The sequence below is a fragment of the Salvelinus fontinalis genome, chromosome 40 (genome assembly GCF_029448725.1).
Source record: "Salvelinus fontinalis isolate EN_2023a chromosome 40, ASM2944872v1, whole genome shotgun sequence".
Taxonomy (NCBI): Eukaryota; Metazoa; Chordata; class Actinopteri; order Salmoniformes; family Salmonidae; genus Salvelinus; species Salvelinus fontinalis.
This window is the reverse complement of record NC_074704.1, coordinates 13,492,912-13,506,272: the sequence shown is the minus strand read 5'-3', so window position 1 is coordinate 13,506,272 and position 13,361 is coordinate 13,492,912. Positions and strand designations below refer to the sequence as shown.

At 39.2% G+C, this 13,361-nt stretch overlaps 1 protein-coding gene and 1 pseudogene across 1 annotated transcript; one reads left to right on the top strand and one right to left on the bottom strand.

The window, feature by feature from the left end:
* Positions 1-312: 312 nt before the first annotated feature.
* On the bottom strand, positions 313-3,415 carry LOC129839277 (zinc finger protein ZFP2-like; annotated as a pseudogene).
* Positions 3,416-7,742: 4,327 nt separating this feature from the next.
* On the top strand, positions 7,743-12,331 carry LOC129839070 (zinc finger protein 180-like). The gene is made up of 2 exons (XM_055906340.1): positions 7,743-8,305; positions 10,456-12,331. The coding sequence occupies exons 1-2, from the start codon at positions 7,972-7,974 to the stop codon at positions 11,427-11,429; spliced, it is 1,308 nt and encodes a 435-aa protein (XP_055762315.1). The 5' UTR covers positions 7,743-7,971; the 3' UTR covers positions 11,430-12,331.
* The last annotated feature ends 1,030 nt before the right edge of the window (positions 12,332-13,361 follow it).

Here is a 13,361-nt window from a genome sequence, read left to right as displayed (position 1 = left end):
GAGATGAGGTTGCACGTCCTGTTAAAACTAACAGCTCAAAAACCACACGGAATCTGGGAACAATGTGTACATCCCTGGTTAGAGGACAACTCTTTTTTTGTTAGTCACTTTTTGTTGATTCACATAAATAGTACTCTTCCATTTCAGAGCCTGGATTTCCCCCCAGGGAAGGCTAATATATATATATCATGCTGAAATCCATAGAACAGGGGATGTTTAGGCTTCTACATTGTGACATTAATTCATTGATATCATAAAACAACTCCTTCATGAATACATTTTCTGATATTTGATCAGAGATCGTTTATCAGGTTATCTCTGATCACAGCTATGAGGTTTCTCTCCTGTGTGTATTCTCTGGTGTAAAGTCAGAGAGCCAGATGTAGTAAAACTCTCCCCACATTGGTCACAGCTATAAGATTTCTCTCCTGTGTGTGTTCTCTGGTGTAATGTCAGATAGTCAGATCGAACAAAACTCTTCCCACATTGACCACAGCTATTAGGTTTTTCTCATGTGTGTGTTCTCTGGTGTGTTGTCAGATGGCCAGATCGAACAAAACTCTTCCCACATTGACCACAGCTATAAGATTTCTCTCCTGTGTGTGTTCTCTGGTGTTGAGTCAGAATGCTAGATGTAATAAAACTCTTCCCACATTGACCACAGCTATAAGATTTATCTCCTGTGTGTGCTCTCTGGTGCACTGTCAGATCTCTAGATTGACAAAAACTCTCCCCACATTGACCACAGCTGTAAGGTCTCTCTCCTGTGTCTATTCTCTGGTGCATTGTCAGATAACTAGATTGAATAAAACTTTTCCCACATTGATCACAGCTATACGATTTCTCCCCTGTGTGTATTCTCTGGTGTAAAGTCAGAGAGCCAGATGTAGTAAAACTCTTCCCACATTGATCACAGCTATAAGATTTCTCTCCTGTGTGTATTCTCTGATGAATTTTAATGCCTGATGAGGTTAATCTCTTCCCACAGTCAGAGCAGAAGTGAGTTCTCTTCAATGTGGATCTCTGCAGGTGTTTCCCGAGGTGTTCTGGTCTGGAGGGACTCTTCTCTGCCTCTTCCGCATCATGAGGTTGTTGAGGCTCCCCAGAGGATCCACGATAGTCCCGTCTCTCTCCTGTGTGAACAACAAAGTCAGACAAATGGTTCAAGGCCCACAACAGTGGAAATCCACTGTAAAAGGTGATGCCAACAGCGTAGCCATGATGTTGTACAACAATTGAAGTCTGTAATGAATGTTACAATTGTCTTAAAAGGAGCAAGAATAGTCATATTTTAGTAGTAACATTGATGATTGTAGGCTAGAAATAAGTTATTCATGTTGTTGAAACTCTAAGCACTGTGCCAGACGACTTTTGGTCTCCAATATAGGCCCCTTTCTGTGTTTCCTAAAATTGTGGCACGAGGGCGAGGCACATGCAATTTGGTTATAGAAACTCCTCCCTGCTAATGAGGAAACCACTAGTTTTGGATGTAGTATATCTGGTAATGAAGAAACCACTAGTTATGTATGTGGTGTATCTGGTTGTAGTAACTCCTCCCTGCTAATGAGGAAACCACTAGTTATGGATGTAGTGTATCTGGTTGTAGAGACTCCTCCCTGCTAATGAGGAAACCACTAGTTATGGATGTAGTATATCTGGTAATGAGGAAACCACTAGTTATGGATGTAGTATATCTGCTAATGAGGAAACCACTCGTTATGGATGTAGTATATCTGGTAATGAGGAAACCACTAGTTAAGGATGTAGTAAATCTGGTAATGAGGAAACAACTATTTATGGATGTACTGTATCTGATTAGAGCAAAAATGGTGAGCAAAGATATTAGTTTTTCACAAACTATTCTGAATGTGAATTGGGGAACACTCAGGGGAGTAACCTCCATTTCCAGGTTGCTCATGACTGCATTTCACACTACTTTGGATTATAATTGTAAGGCTCGCTTGAATGTCCTGCTTAGTATAATGTTTGCTACTGTATTAAGAACCGCGTTAATGACAGTATCCATTTGGGTGTTGTCAATAAAGTTATGATTTTTAAAAAAAAAATTTTTTTTCAAGCATCTCAGTGCTTGAGGCGCCACTACAGACACCCTGGATCAAATCCAGGCTGTATCACAACCGGCCATGATTGGGCGTCCCATAGGGCGGCGCACAATTGGCCCAGCGTCGTCCGGGGTAGGCAGTCATTGTAAATAAGAATTTATTCTGAACTGACTTGCCTAGTTAAATAAAGGTTACATTTAAATAAATGTAAAAAATTGTGTTTCATGACAAACCATTTTTTACAAATCCGTCAAGGCACCAACTTTGAGAAGGGTTTAAAACAAAGGTTTCAAACCAATTCATGAATTTTTTTGAATCTAAGTATGTCTTGCATTTAATGTAAGGGCATGAAAAAAAATTGGCTGAATATTATACAATGACTTATCAACAGCTCTAATAATTTGCCCCCACAGGAAATCTTCACTGGAAATGATAGAATATACTATATAGCCTCAAAATCTGTTTAAAACGATAATTTTGACCTCATGGATGGCCAGTCCCTGTATTCATAGTGTAGTGAATTCAGGGGGAGGCCCTGAGCTGAACTCAAACCTGGGTCCAGCAACTGTCAAGCCAACACCATATAACTGTTATGCCAAGATGTCTGAACTTCTAGACGAGGTCGCTAGGTTTTGGGTTACGGTTGCTACAATAGCTTTCTCTATGAATTTGAGAGTGGTTACATTTCTCCAGCCCCCATCCCTCAGCTGTTTACCAAACCAAGTCTTTGGTCAGCCATTTTGTTGCTGTTTAAATCCTAGGTTGCCCCTTTTAAAAAAGCCACACAATCAAATTAACCAATCTGCAGTTCAAACAATAACAAGGCTGTCATTACACCACTGTTTAGGTAATAAGATGATGGATGGGGCTGGAGAAATGTAACTACTTTCAAATGCATAGACAGACCTATGGATGCAAGGACTGACCTTCCATGATATCAACATTATAGTTTTAACCATGTTTCAACCATGTTGAGGCTATACAGTGTTGATTTACATTGTTTCTAAACATTGGAGTAAAAAAGCTTATTTGGGGTTCTGATGGGGTACAACAGTTGAACTAAGCTCATGAGCCATGTGTTATATTCTTCAAGAATCAATGGCTATAAATAAATAATTTAAAAGTCCAAATATGGAATGTAGCAACTGCATATTTCCCCTTTAACACCACACATCAGTTCAACAACTGCAGAGTTTGTGTCTGTTTTTAAGACAGTACTTACTAGTGTTAATCAGGGCCCGTTCATCGTTAGAATCATTGGATGCCTTAACATGCCTTTGGGAAACCGAGCCCAGATATTCAGTTTTCTCCTCTTCTTCCTTCTCTTCTTCCAATGTGACAGTCATCTCCATCTTCACTCCAAATCATGCTCATAACCTAACTTAACTTACATGAATTGCAATAAACATCGGTGGTCAGCTAGCAGGGTGTAGAAGGGTGTATGTAGTCGTAGTTAATATTATTATTGTTTCTTGTTGACTATTTTAATTGAAATCATTCACGGTAAGGTAGTTATGTTGGATAAATTAAAACACATAAGAAGCCGTATGTATCTTAAAGGGCTAATGCAGCCGTTTTTAATCTCAACATCAAATCCTTTCTAACGATGAAGTAGCTTCCTGGTTTTGTTTTCAAAAATGGCCTAGTTGGCTAAATAGCTAACGTTTAGGCTAACGGTTAGGCTAATAGGTAGTTGACTACAAACTAATGTTAGCTGGTTGGCTACAGTGGTTAGGCTAATAGCTAGTTGGCTAAATATCTAACGTTAGCTGGTGGTTTACGCTGGTTAAGCTAATAGCTAGTTGGCTAAATAGCTAACGTTAGCTGGTTGGCTACGCTTGTTAGGCTAATAGGTAGTTGGCTAAATAGCTAATGTTAGCTGGCCGGCTAAGATACAGTTAAACATTTATGCTTTGGTTTTTACATATTTCTTAACCCACAATGGTTGGCTACGCTTGTTAGGCTAATAGCTAGGTGGCTAAATAGCTAACGTTAGCTGGCTGGCTACAGTGGTTAGGCTAATAGCTAGTTGGCTAAATAGCTAACGTTAGCTGGTTGGCTACGCTTGTTAGGCTAATGTTAGCTGGCTGGCTAAGATAACTGCATATAGCTAATGTTAGCTGGCCGGCTAAGATAAATGCATACAGCTAACGTTAGCTGGCTGGCTAAGATAACTGCATATAGCTAACGTTAGCTGGCCCGGCTAAGATAACTGCATATAGCTAATGTTAGCTGGCTGGCTAAGATAACTGCATATAGCTAATTTTAACTGCTGGCTAAGATAACAGCATATAGCTAATGTTAGCTGGCTGGCTAAGATAACTGCATATAGCTAATGTTAGCTGGCTGGCTAAGATAACATTTAGATAATAAAGCATTTCACCATTCAATTGAATTAACAACAGAGGATTGGTTGATTTCCAGGTTTTAATTAAGTATAATATTTACGATGTGAAGGAGGAGGTTGATCATCAGTGAACCTCCAGGATTGCGACAGCTAACGTTAGCTGGTTGGCTACGCTTGTTAGGCTAATAGCTATTTGGCTAAATAGTTAACGTTAGCTGGTCGTTTACGCTGGTTAGGCTAATAGCTAGTTGGCTAAATAGTTAACGTTAGCTGGTCATTTACGCTGGTTAGGTTAATAGCTAGTTCGCTAAATAGCTAACGTTAGCTGGTTGACTACAGTGGTTAGGCTAATAGGTAGTTGGTGAAATAGCTAATTTTAGCTGGTTTGCTACGCTGGTTAGGTTAAAAGCCAGTTCGCTAAATAGCTAACGTTAGCTGGTTGACTACAGTGGTTAGGCTAATAGGTAGTAGGCTAAATAGCTAATGTTAGCTGGCCGGCTAAGATACATTTAAACAGTTATGCTTTTTGCTTTATTACATATTTCGTAACCCACAATGGTTGGCTACGCTTGTTAGGCTAATAGCTAGTTGGCTAAATAGCTAACGTTAGCTGGTTGGCTACGCTGGTTAGGCTAATAGCTAGTTGGCTAAATAGCTAACGTTAGCTGGCTGGCTACAGTGGTTAGGCTAATAGCTAGTTGGCGAAATAACTAACGTTAGCTGGTTGGCTACGCTTGTTTGGCTAATGTTAGCTGGCTGGCTAAGATAACTGCATATAGCTAATGTTAGCTGGCTGGCTAAGATAAATGCATATAGCTAACGTTAGCTGGCTGGCTAAGATAACTGCATATAGCTAACGTTAGCTGGCCCGGCTAAGATAACTGCATATAGCTAATGTTAGCTGGCTGGCTAAGATAACTGCATATAGCTAACGTTAGCTGGCTGGCTAAGATAACATTTAGATAATTAAGCATTTCACCATTCAATTGAGTTAACAACAGAGGATTGGTTGATTTCCAGGTTTGAATTAAGTATAATGTTTAAGAGGATGGATGAGAAAAGTATCATCCAACCATTGGGGTATCTCACTGCACCCTCAAATGCCATGTCTTGAAAAATACAGACAGACAGATTAAAAGTAATTTTACATTGTATAATTGTACTTCTGACAGCCAACTTTCTAACTCTTCCCATAACTTTATGACGTCATAACATTCCCAGAAGGATTATTGAATATTTGTAAATTTTACACTTATGACATGACTCTGTCGTTGTGCTGTAGAATTTGTGGATTTTGTCTCTTGTATAATAAGGGACTACATTTGTCCCAACATCACAGGCCACTGAGTCTTTTGAACGAGACAAGTTACCAGACAGGACAAATTGCTAATGCTCTTCCCATTGATAACCTGAATGACAATTAACTTGTGGGCGGTGGTCGTGATGATGTCCTATTCGATAACGTCTCTATCGGGATTACCCAAAAAAGAAGACTCTCTGGATTGATCACTGGAGTCAGATGTGAAGGAGGAGGTTGATCATCAGGAGTCAGATGTGAAGGAGGAGGTTGATCATCAGTGAACCTCTTGGATTGTGACTGGGCTGGCGTTTCCACTTCCAGCTGGGTCATATATTTTGATACATTGAATGTTGATATTGTGAACCTATGTTATATATTTGTACCTCCTGTTTCATGAAGTGATGTCACTAAGTACTGCCCCTATATATACAATGCATTTGGAAATTATTCAGACCCCTTCACCTTTTGTTACGTTACAGCCTTATCCTAAAATGGATTAAATCATTTCCCCCCCTCATCAATCTACACACAACACCCAATAATGACATCACAATACCCCATAATGACATCACAATACACCATAATGAAATAGCAAAAACAGGTAAATTAATGAAGAAAATTGATTTTCTTTCAAAAACAAGTGATCCCAAAATTTTGAATGGTAGTGTACATCTACATGATGTATTGTTACACCATGTAGGAGCAGTATAGATCTAGTCTGTTCATTATATACATCTACATGATGTATTGTTACACCATGTAGGAGCAGTATAGACCTAGACTGTTCATTTTATACATCTACATGATGTATTGTTACACCATGTAGGAGCAGTATAGACCTATTCTGTTCATTATATACATCTACATGATGCATTGTTACAAAATGTAGGAGCAGTATAGACCTAGTCTGTTCATTATATACATCTACATGATGTATTGTTACACCATGTAGGAGCAGTATAGACCTAGTCTGTTCAATATATACATCTACCTGATGTATTGTTACACCATGTAGGAGCAGTATAGACCTAGTCTGTTCATTATATACATCTACATGATGTATTGTTACGCCATGTAGCAGCAGGATGGAGGTATAATGGGGAGAAAAAAATTGTTGACACCCTTGAAAAAGATGAGATAAACAACTCTATAAAATAAAGAATTCAAATACTGAGCTATATTGTATGTAAAAAATAAAGGGAAATTATTGTATTTGATACTAATGCAATTGCTCAGAGAAAGAGATATAGTTTAACATGTAATTCTCAAAATGTAGGTGTCTGAATTATTGCTACCCATGTTTTCAATACTCCAGCACCTTCCCATTGAGAGGATAACGACACTGAAATGTTTTATGAGATTAGAGAACACATTGGGTGGGATCTTAGACCATTCCTCCATACCAAATCTCTCCAGGTCCTTGATTTATTTAGTCTGCGCTTATGGACTGCCCTGTTCAATTCAAACCACAGGTTTTCAATGGAGTTCAAGTCCGAAGACTGAGATGGCCATTGAAAATGTTGATTTTGTGCCCACTTAACCATTTCTTTGTGGATGTTGATGTGTCTTGCTGGTAGATCCACTTATGGCCAAGTGTCAGCCTCCTAGCAGAGAGGTAACCAGGTTTTGGGCTAAAATATCCTGTTAGTGGGTAAAGTTTATTTATTTATTTTATACAGTCATTTTTGCTAATCTTTATCAAGGGTATCAATAACTAGGTGCTTATTTTTATATCTAGTTATTTAACTGAATCAGAAATACAGATGTGGAGTAGATGTAGAGTTTGTTTTAAATTCTCATTAAAAAATCTGAACTAATCAAACAACACTTGTTGCTCTTTGTACTTGTTGATATAATATTCTTATTTAATGGAGAGGAAAAAAACGTTTCCCTAAACTTCTTCATAATATTATATTTCAATGAAGAAGACAAAACGTGTTCCCTCCTCAACTGTGTTTTCTCCCTCCAGACAGCAGATGGCGATATGTGTCTTTCAGGCGATGTTTCTAGTGTGACGTATAATCTAGTGGACGGAACGCTTCTTCAACAACTGCAGCCACCTCCGTAGCTCGCTAGCCAACAAAGTCGGAACATTCAAGTTCTTTAGACAATTTTGTGGTTTATTTGTCACTATGATTTAAACATACTTATGTGGAAACAACCAGCTACCCCATTTAATATTTACGTTGTAAGTCAACTAGCTTGCTGGTTAAGTTAGCACTAGTCTAGTCGCTAATGCTAGCTAGCTAACATCCCCGACCATGAGTTCACTAAGCTACTCTCCTGATAAAGAAGAGATCTGCTGGACGGAGAAAGAAGCTTTCGTGAAAGAAGAGGAGGAAGAGAAAGATGTCACAATACAAAAACAAGTAGAGGGTGAGGCTGTTACCGTGAAAGAAGAAAAAGACGTTACAGAGAAAGAAGAGGAAGACGCATTCAGAGTGAAAGAGGAAGATGCGGTTTTTGGAGTGGAGGATGAAGTGAAAGAAGATGAAGACGTTTTTGGAATGAAGGATGAAGAGGGGGAGATTACCGTCACATTAGAGGAGGACGAAGAAGAGAGGACTGGAGATCTGATTAACACCAGTAAATACAGTGAGTACTATCTTATAAAACAGGGACATTGATCTGATTAACACCAGTAAATACAGTGCGTACTATCTTATAAAACAAGGACACAAACGCTGCAGTTGTTGAACTAATGTGTGATTTTCAAAAGGGCATTCTACACTTGAATATGTTTTTGTACTGTATGAATTGTTCATAACTTCCTCCAGTGATTTTAACTTTTCCTGTTGAAAAGTGATATATAAATACAGTAAAGTATAAACACACTAAAGGGAAACTAAATGTTTTGAGCAAAATAGTGTTTTTTTTTAGACAACTGCAAACTAGAAGGAGTGAGTGATGTCATAGTAAGGCCTTCAAGGAGTTGGCTTGATGGGAAGTCGTGATGTCATCCAATAGGCGACTGATCTTCATGTGAATATTCATTATTATTTTTAAAATCATTCCTGTTCTGTCAAGTTGGTTGTTGATCATTGCTAGAAAGACATTTTCAAGACGATTTACGTCCAAACTGTAACTTGGCCACTCAGGAACATTCAATATGTCATCTTGGTAAGCTCCTCCAGTGTAGATTTGGCCTTGTGGTTTAGGTTATTGTCCTGTTAGGACAGTTTTTTGTATTCAGATCTCTGAAATGCACTCTACCTACGTAACATTTAGTTTCCTTATATTACGCTGGGAAAACAGTTTTCATGGGCACAGAAATCCTCAATAATTTCAGAGTTTGCTAAATCCAATGGTTCTAACTGAGTCACCTTAACTTTATTTACAACACCCAAATCGATACTGTCATTAACGCGGTTCTTCAATAATTACACATAATTCTTAATACTGTAGCTGTTTGGTTACGGTTATATGTTCAACTATCATCAGCTGATCCAGGAAATCATTTTCTGAATGACAGTCAAATCGGGGCAGCAGGTAGCCTAGTGGTTAGAGTAACTGAAAGGTTGCAAGATTGTAAAAATCTGTCGAATCCCTGGGCTGACAAGGTAAAAATATGTTGTTCTGCCCCTGAACAGGGCAGTCAACCCACCGTTCCTAGGCCGTCATTGTCTATAAGAAATTGTTCTTAACTGACTTGCCTAGTTAAATAAAGGTTAAAGAAAAAAAAGACAAACATCACGACATGCAACAACAACCAAAGTGCTTCTTCATTCATTACTCTGGTAAAGACAGTTATGCCGTGCTCCACGTTGGATCCAACATCCCTAACAAATTGATGTTTATAATGTGTTATTGTCGGCTTGATTTACAGGAGGGTCTCATTAGTCTGTTTGGACACGGGGATACTTAGCTCATAATGTGTAGAGAACTGTTCCTTGATGGATAGGCTATTGTACAACACACAGAGCTATTTTCCTTTATTCAGGACATTTAGAATGACAACACATTACAGAGAGCCTAGTGTATTATAGTCCTAGGTCTATGTTGTTAGGTGAAGTTATGGGTCCTACAGTAGGTCTATGTTGTTGTTAGGTGAAGTTATGGGCTAATTTGTTAAACACTTAATGTACAAACCCTCAGTTTCAGGCTGATGGCAAAGCTAGGTAAAGAGCATTTTACTGGTTGAAGTGTTTTATAAGTATAAGGCAGTTGATTTGCGACAATAACACAAACATATTAAGCAGGAGATTCAAACGAGCCTTACAGTTATGATCCAAAAGTAGTGTGAAATGCACTCATAAGCAACCTGTAAATAGATGCTATTTTTGCTGTCAGCCTATGAGAACTCCCCTGTGTTTTCCCCCACGGTGGTGAATAGACACAGAGCTTAATATGAGTTTCCTTGAGTAGTACTCCTGATCTTGCGCTGTAATATTCAGAATACATTGTAGAAAACTAAAATCTTTGCTCACCATTTTTGTTCCAGGCAGATATACTACATCCATAACTAGTGGTTTCCTCATTAGCAGATATACTACATCCATAACTAGTGGTTTCCTCATTAGCAGGGAGGTGTTTCTGCAATCAAATTGTGTGTGCATCGCCCTCGTGCCGCAATTTTAGCAAACACATAAAGGGACCTTTTTTGGAGATCAAAGGTCGTCTGGCACGCTGCTTAGGATTTGATAAAAATAATTTAACAGACCTCTGGGCATCACCTTTTACCTCAAATAAACAGTGGAGTTGTGGTGTTGTGGGCCTTTAACCGTCTGACTTTGTTGTTCACACAGGAGAGAGATGTGACTATCGTGGAATCTCTGGGGAGCCTCAACAGCCTCATGATGCTGACAGGGCAGAGAAGAGTCTCTCCAGATCAGAACTCCTCAAGAAACACCAGCAGAGACCCACAGGGAAGAAATCTCACTGCTGCTCTGACTGTGGGAAATGTTGCAAATCTTCATCAGAACTTAAAATACACCAGAGAACACACACAGGAGAGAAACCTTATAGCTGTGATCAATGTGGGATGAGTTTTACTATATCTAGCAATCTGACTGCACACCAGAGAACACACACAGGAGAGAAACCATATGGCTGTGCTCAATGTGGGAAGAGTTTTTCTACATCTAGCCATCTGACTGTACACCACAGAACACACACAGGAGAGAGACCATATCACTGTGATCAATGTGGAAAGAGTTTTGCCAAATCTAGCCATCTGACTGCACACCAGAGAACACACACAGGAGAGAAACCATATAGCTGTGATCAATGTGGGAAGAGTTTTGCTAAATCTAACCATCTGACTGCACACCAGAGAACACACACAGGAGAGAAACCATATAGCTGTAATCAATGTGGGAAGAGTTTTTCTACATATGGCTCTCTAACAAAACACAGGAGAACACACACAGGAGAGAAACCATATAGCTGTAATCAATGTAGGAAGAGTTTTTCTACATCTGGCTATCTAACTAACCACCATAGAACACACACAGGAGATAATCCGTGCTGTGATCAATGTGGGAAGAGTTTTTCTACTCCTAGCTATCTAACTATACACCAGAGAACACACACAGGAGAGAAACCATATAGCTGTGATCAATGTGGGAAGAGTTTTTCTTCTTCTAGCTATCTAACTATACACCATAGAACACACACAGGAGAGAAACCATATAGCTGTGATCAATGTGGGAAGAGTTTTACTTGGCCAAAAAGCCTGAATATACACAAGCGGACACACACAGGGGAAGAGATACTCTGATAAAATATCTCTGATTAAACATAAAATACATGAAGGAGTTGTTTCATGATATCAATGAAATAATGTCACAATGTAGAATGTTTTAACATTGTAGTAGGACTATTTAAATGATGTCACAATGTAGAATGTTTTAACATTGTAGTAGGAGTATTTTATTGATGTCACAATGTAGAAGCCTAAACATTTGTCCCTGTTAGACTTCCCACGTTGGTGACACACTTGAATCAAAATGCAACACTTCAAAATGTAATGATCTGTTTTCTACAAGTTGTCCTCTAACCAGGGATGTACACGTTACTCCCAGATTCTGTGTGGTTTTTGAGCTGTTAGTTTTAACAGGACGTGCAACCTCATCTCCCTTCTGTCACACAATTGATTTCAACATGATATCGTTGAGTGATGACAAATAAGTCTTGCGTTCCTTCGTTTTGCAACCCCTAAATTTAAATGCATCACTCCAAAATGTAGCTGACTGTCTTCTGCAGGTTGTCCTCTAACCAGTGAGGTAAAATGTATCTCCCATTTCCATGTTTTTTTTAGTTGTGTTAGTTTCAACAGCACGTACAACCTGATTTCCCCCCTAATCGATATCAGTGATTTATTGCTACTTGTCAAAAGAACAGCGTTTCTGATGCTTGTGGAGCTTGTTTAAAAAATACAAGTAATGTGATTATTGTGGCAGTTTGTGTACATAGCACATTTTTTGTTTAGGTTTTCAATATATCACTAACTGTTTCTGCATATTGGTTATTGATTTAGACACATTAAAACTGTGTTTTGACATTGGGGCTATTCCACCGAGCAAAATGTCAATGAAAAGAAGACTATGCCCGACGTCCAATATTTGTTCGGTTGTAGTTGAAAATATGTACACTGCTCAAAAAAATAAAGGGAACACTTAAACACCACAATGTAACTCCAAGTCAATCACACTTCTGTGAAATCAAACTGTCCACTCAGGAAGCAACACCGATTGACAATAAACTTCACATGCTGTTGTGCAAATGGAATAGACAAAAGGTGGAAATTATAGGCAATTAGCAAGACACCCCCAATAAAGGAGTGATTCTGCAGGTGGTGCTTCCTGGCTGATGTTTTGGTCACTTTTGAATGCTGGCGGTGCTCTTACTCTAGTGGTAGCATGAGACGGAGTCTACAACCCACACAAGTGTCTCAGGTAGTGCAGCTCATCCAGGATGGCACATCAATGCGAGCTGTGGCAAGAAGGTTTGCTGTGTCTGTCAGCGTAGTGTCCAGAGCATGGAGGCGCTACCAGGAGACAGGCCAGTACATCAGGAGACGTGGAGGAGGCCGTAGGAGGGCAACAACCCAGCAGCAGGACCGCTACCTCCGCCTTTGTGCAAGGAGGTGCACTGCCAGAGCCCTGCAAAAGAGCCCTCCATGCTCTGGACACTACGCTGACAGACACAGCAAACCTTCTTGCCACAGCTCGCATTGATGTGCCATCCTGGATGAACAGGTTGGTTGATTGATTGTTGTGTCGATTTTTTAAAGGGGCAACCTAGTTTTTAAACAAACAAAATGGCTGCCCAGAGTCCTGAGCTGTGTTAGAATACTCATACTAACTGCACTATTTGTGAAGTAAATTGAGTATATAGTCTGCTTATTGGTAATAGTATGATATAGTTAGTATGCCAAAAGTTCCCGGATGTCGTACTAAATTCGCCAAAATATGACATATACACGCAGTACATTTGGGCCCATACTGCAATTCTTCAGGAAATGGGCGTGGCAGATTATAATAAAATGGAGGATAAATATGCAGCCGAAGTCCAACGAGAGAGTGGATACAAATGAACTGCTATAAATAACTATGACAAATGTTTTGCGATGTAATAAACTAATTACTTTTCAAATAAGTTACACGTTAGGTTAGCTACACTATCCTTACAAAACGCATAGCAAATCTTT

Excerpts from the sequence above, each read along its gene's own strand:
- LOC129839070 (XM_055906340.1), top strand. The coding sequence starts at position 7,972 with ATGAGTTCACTAAGCTACTCTCCTGATAAAGAAGAGATCTGCTGGACG. Across the intron at positions 8,306-10,455 it reads GATTAACACCAGTAAATACA|GAGAGAGATGTGACTATCGT; the intron begins GTGAGTACTATC and ends TTGTTCACACAG.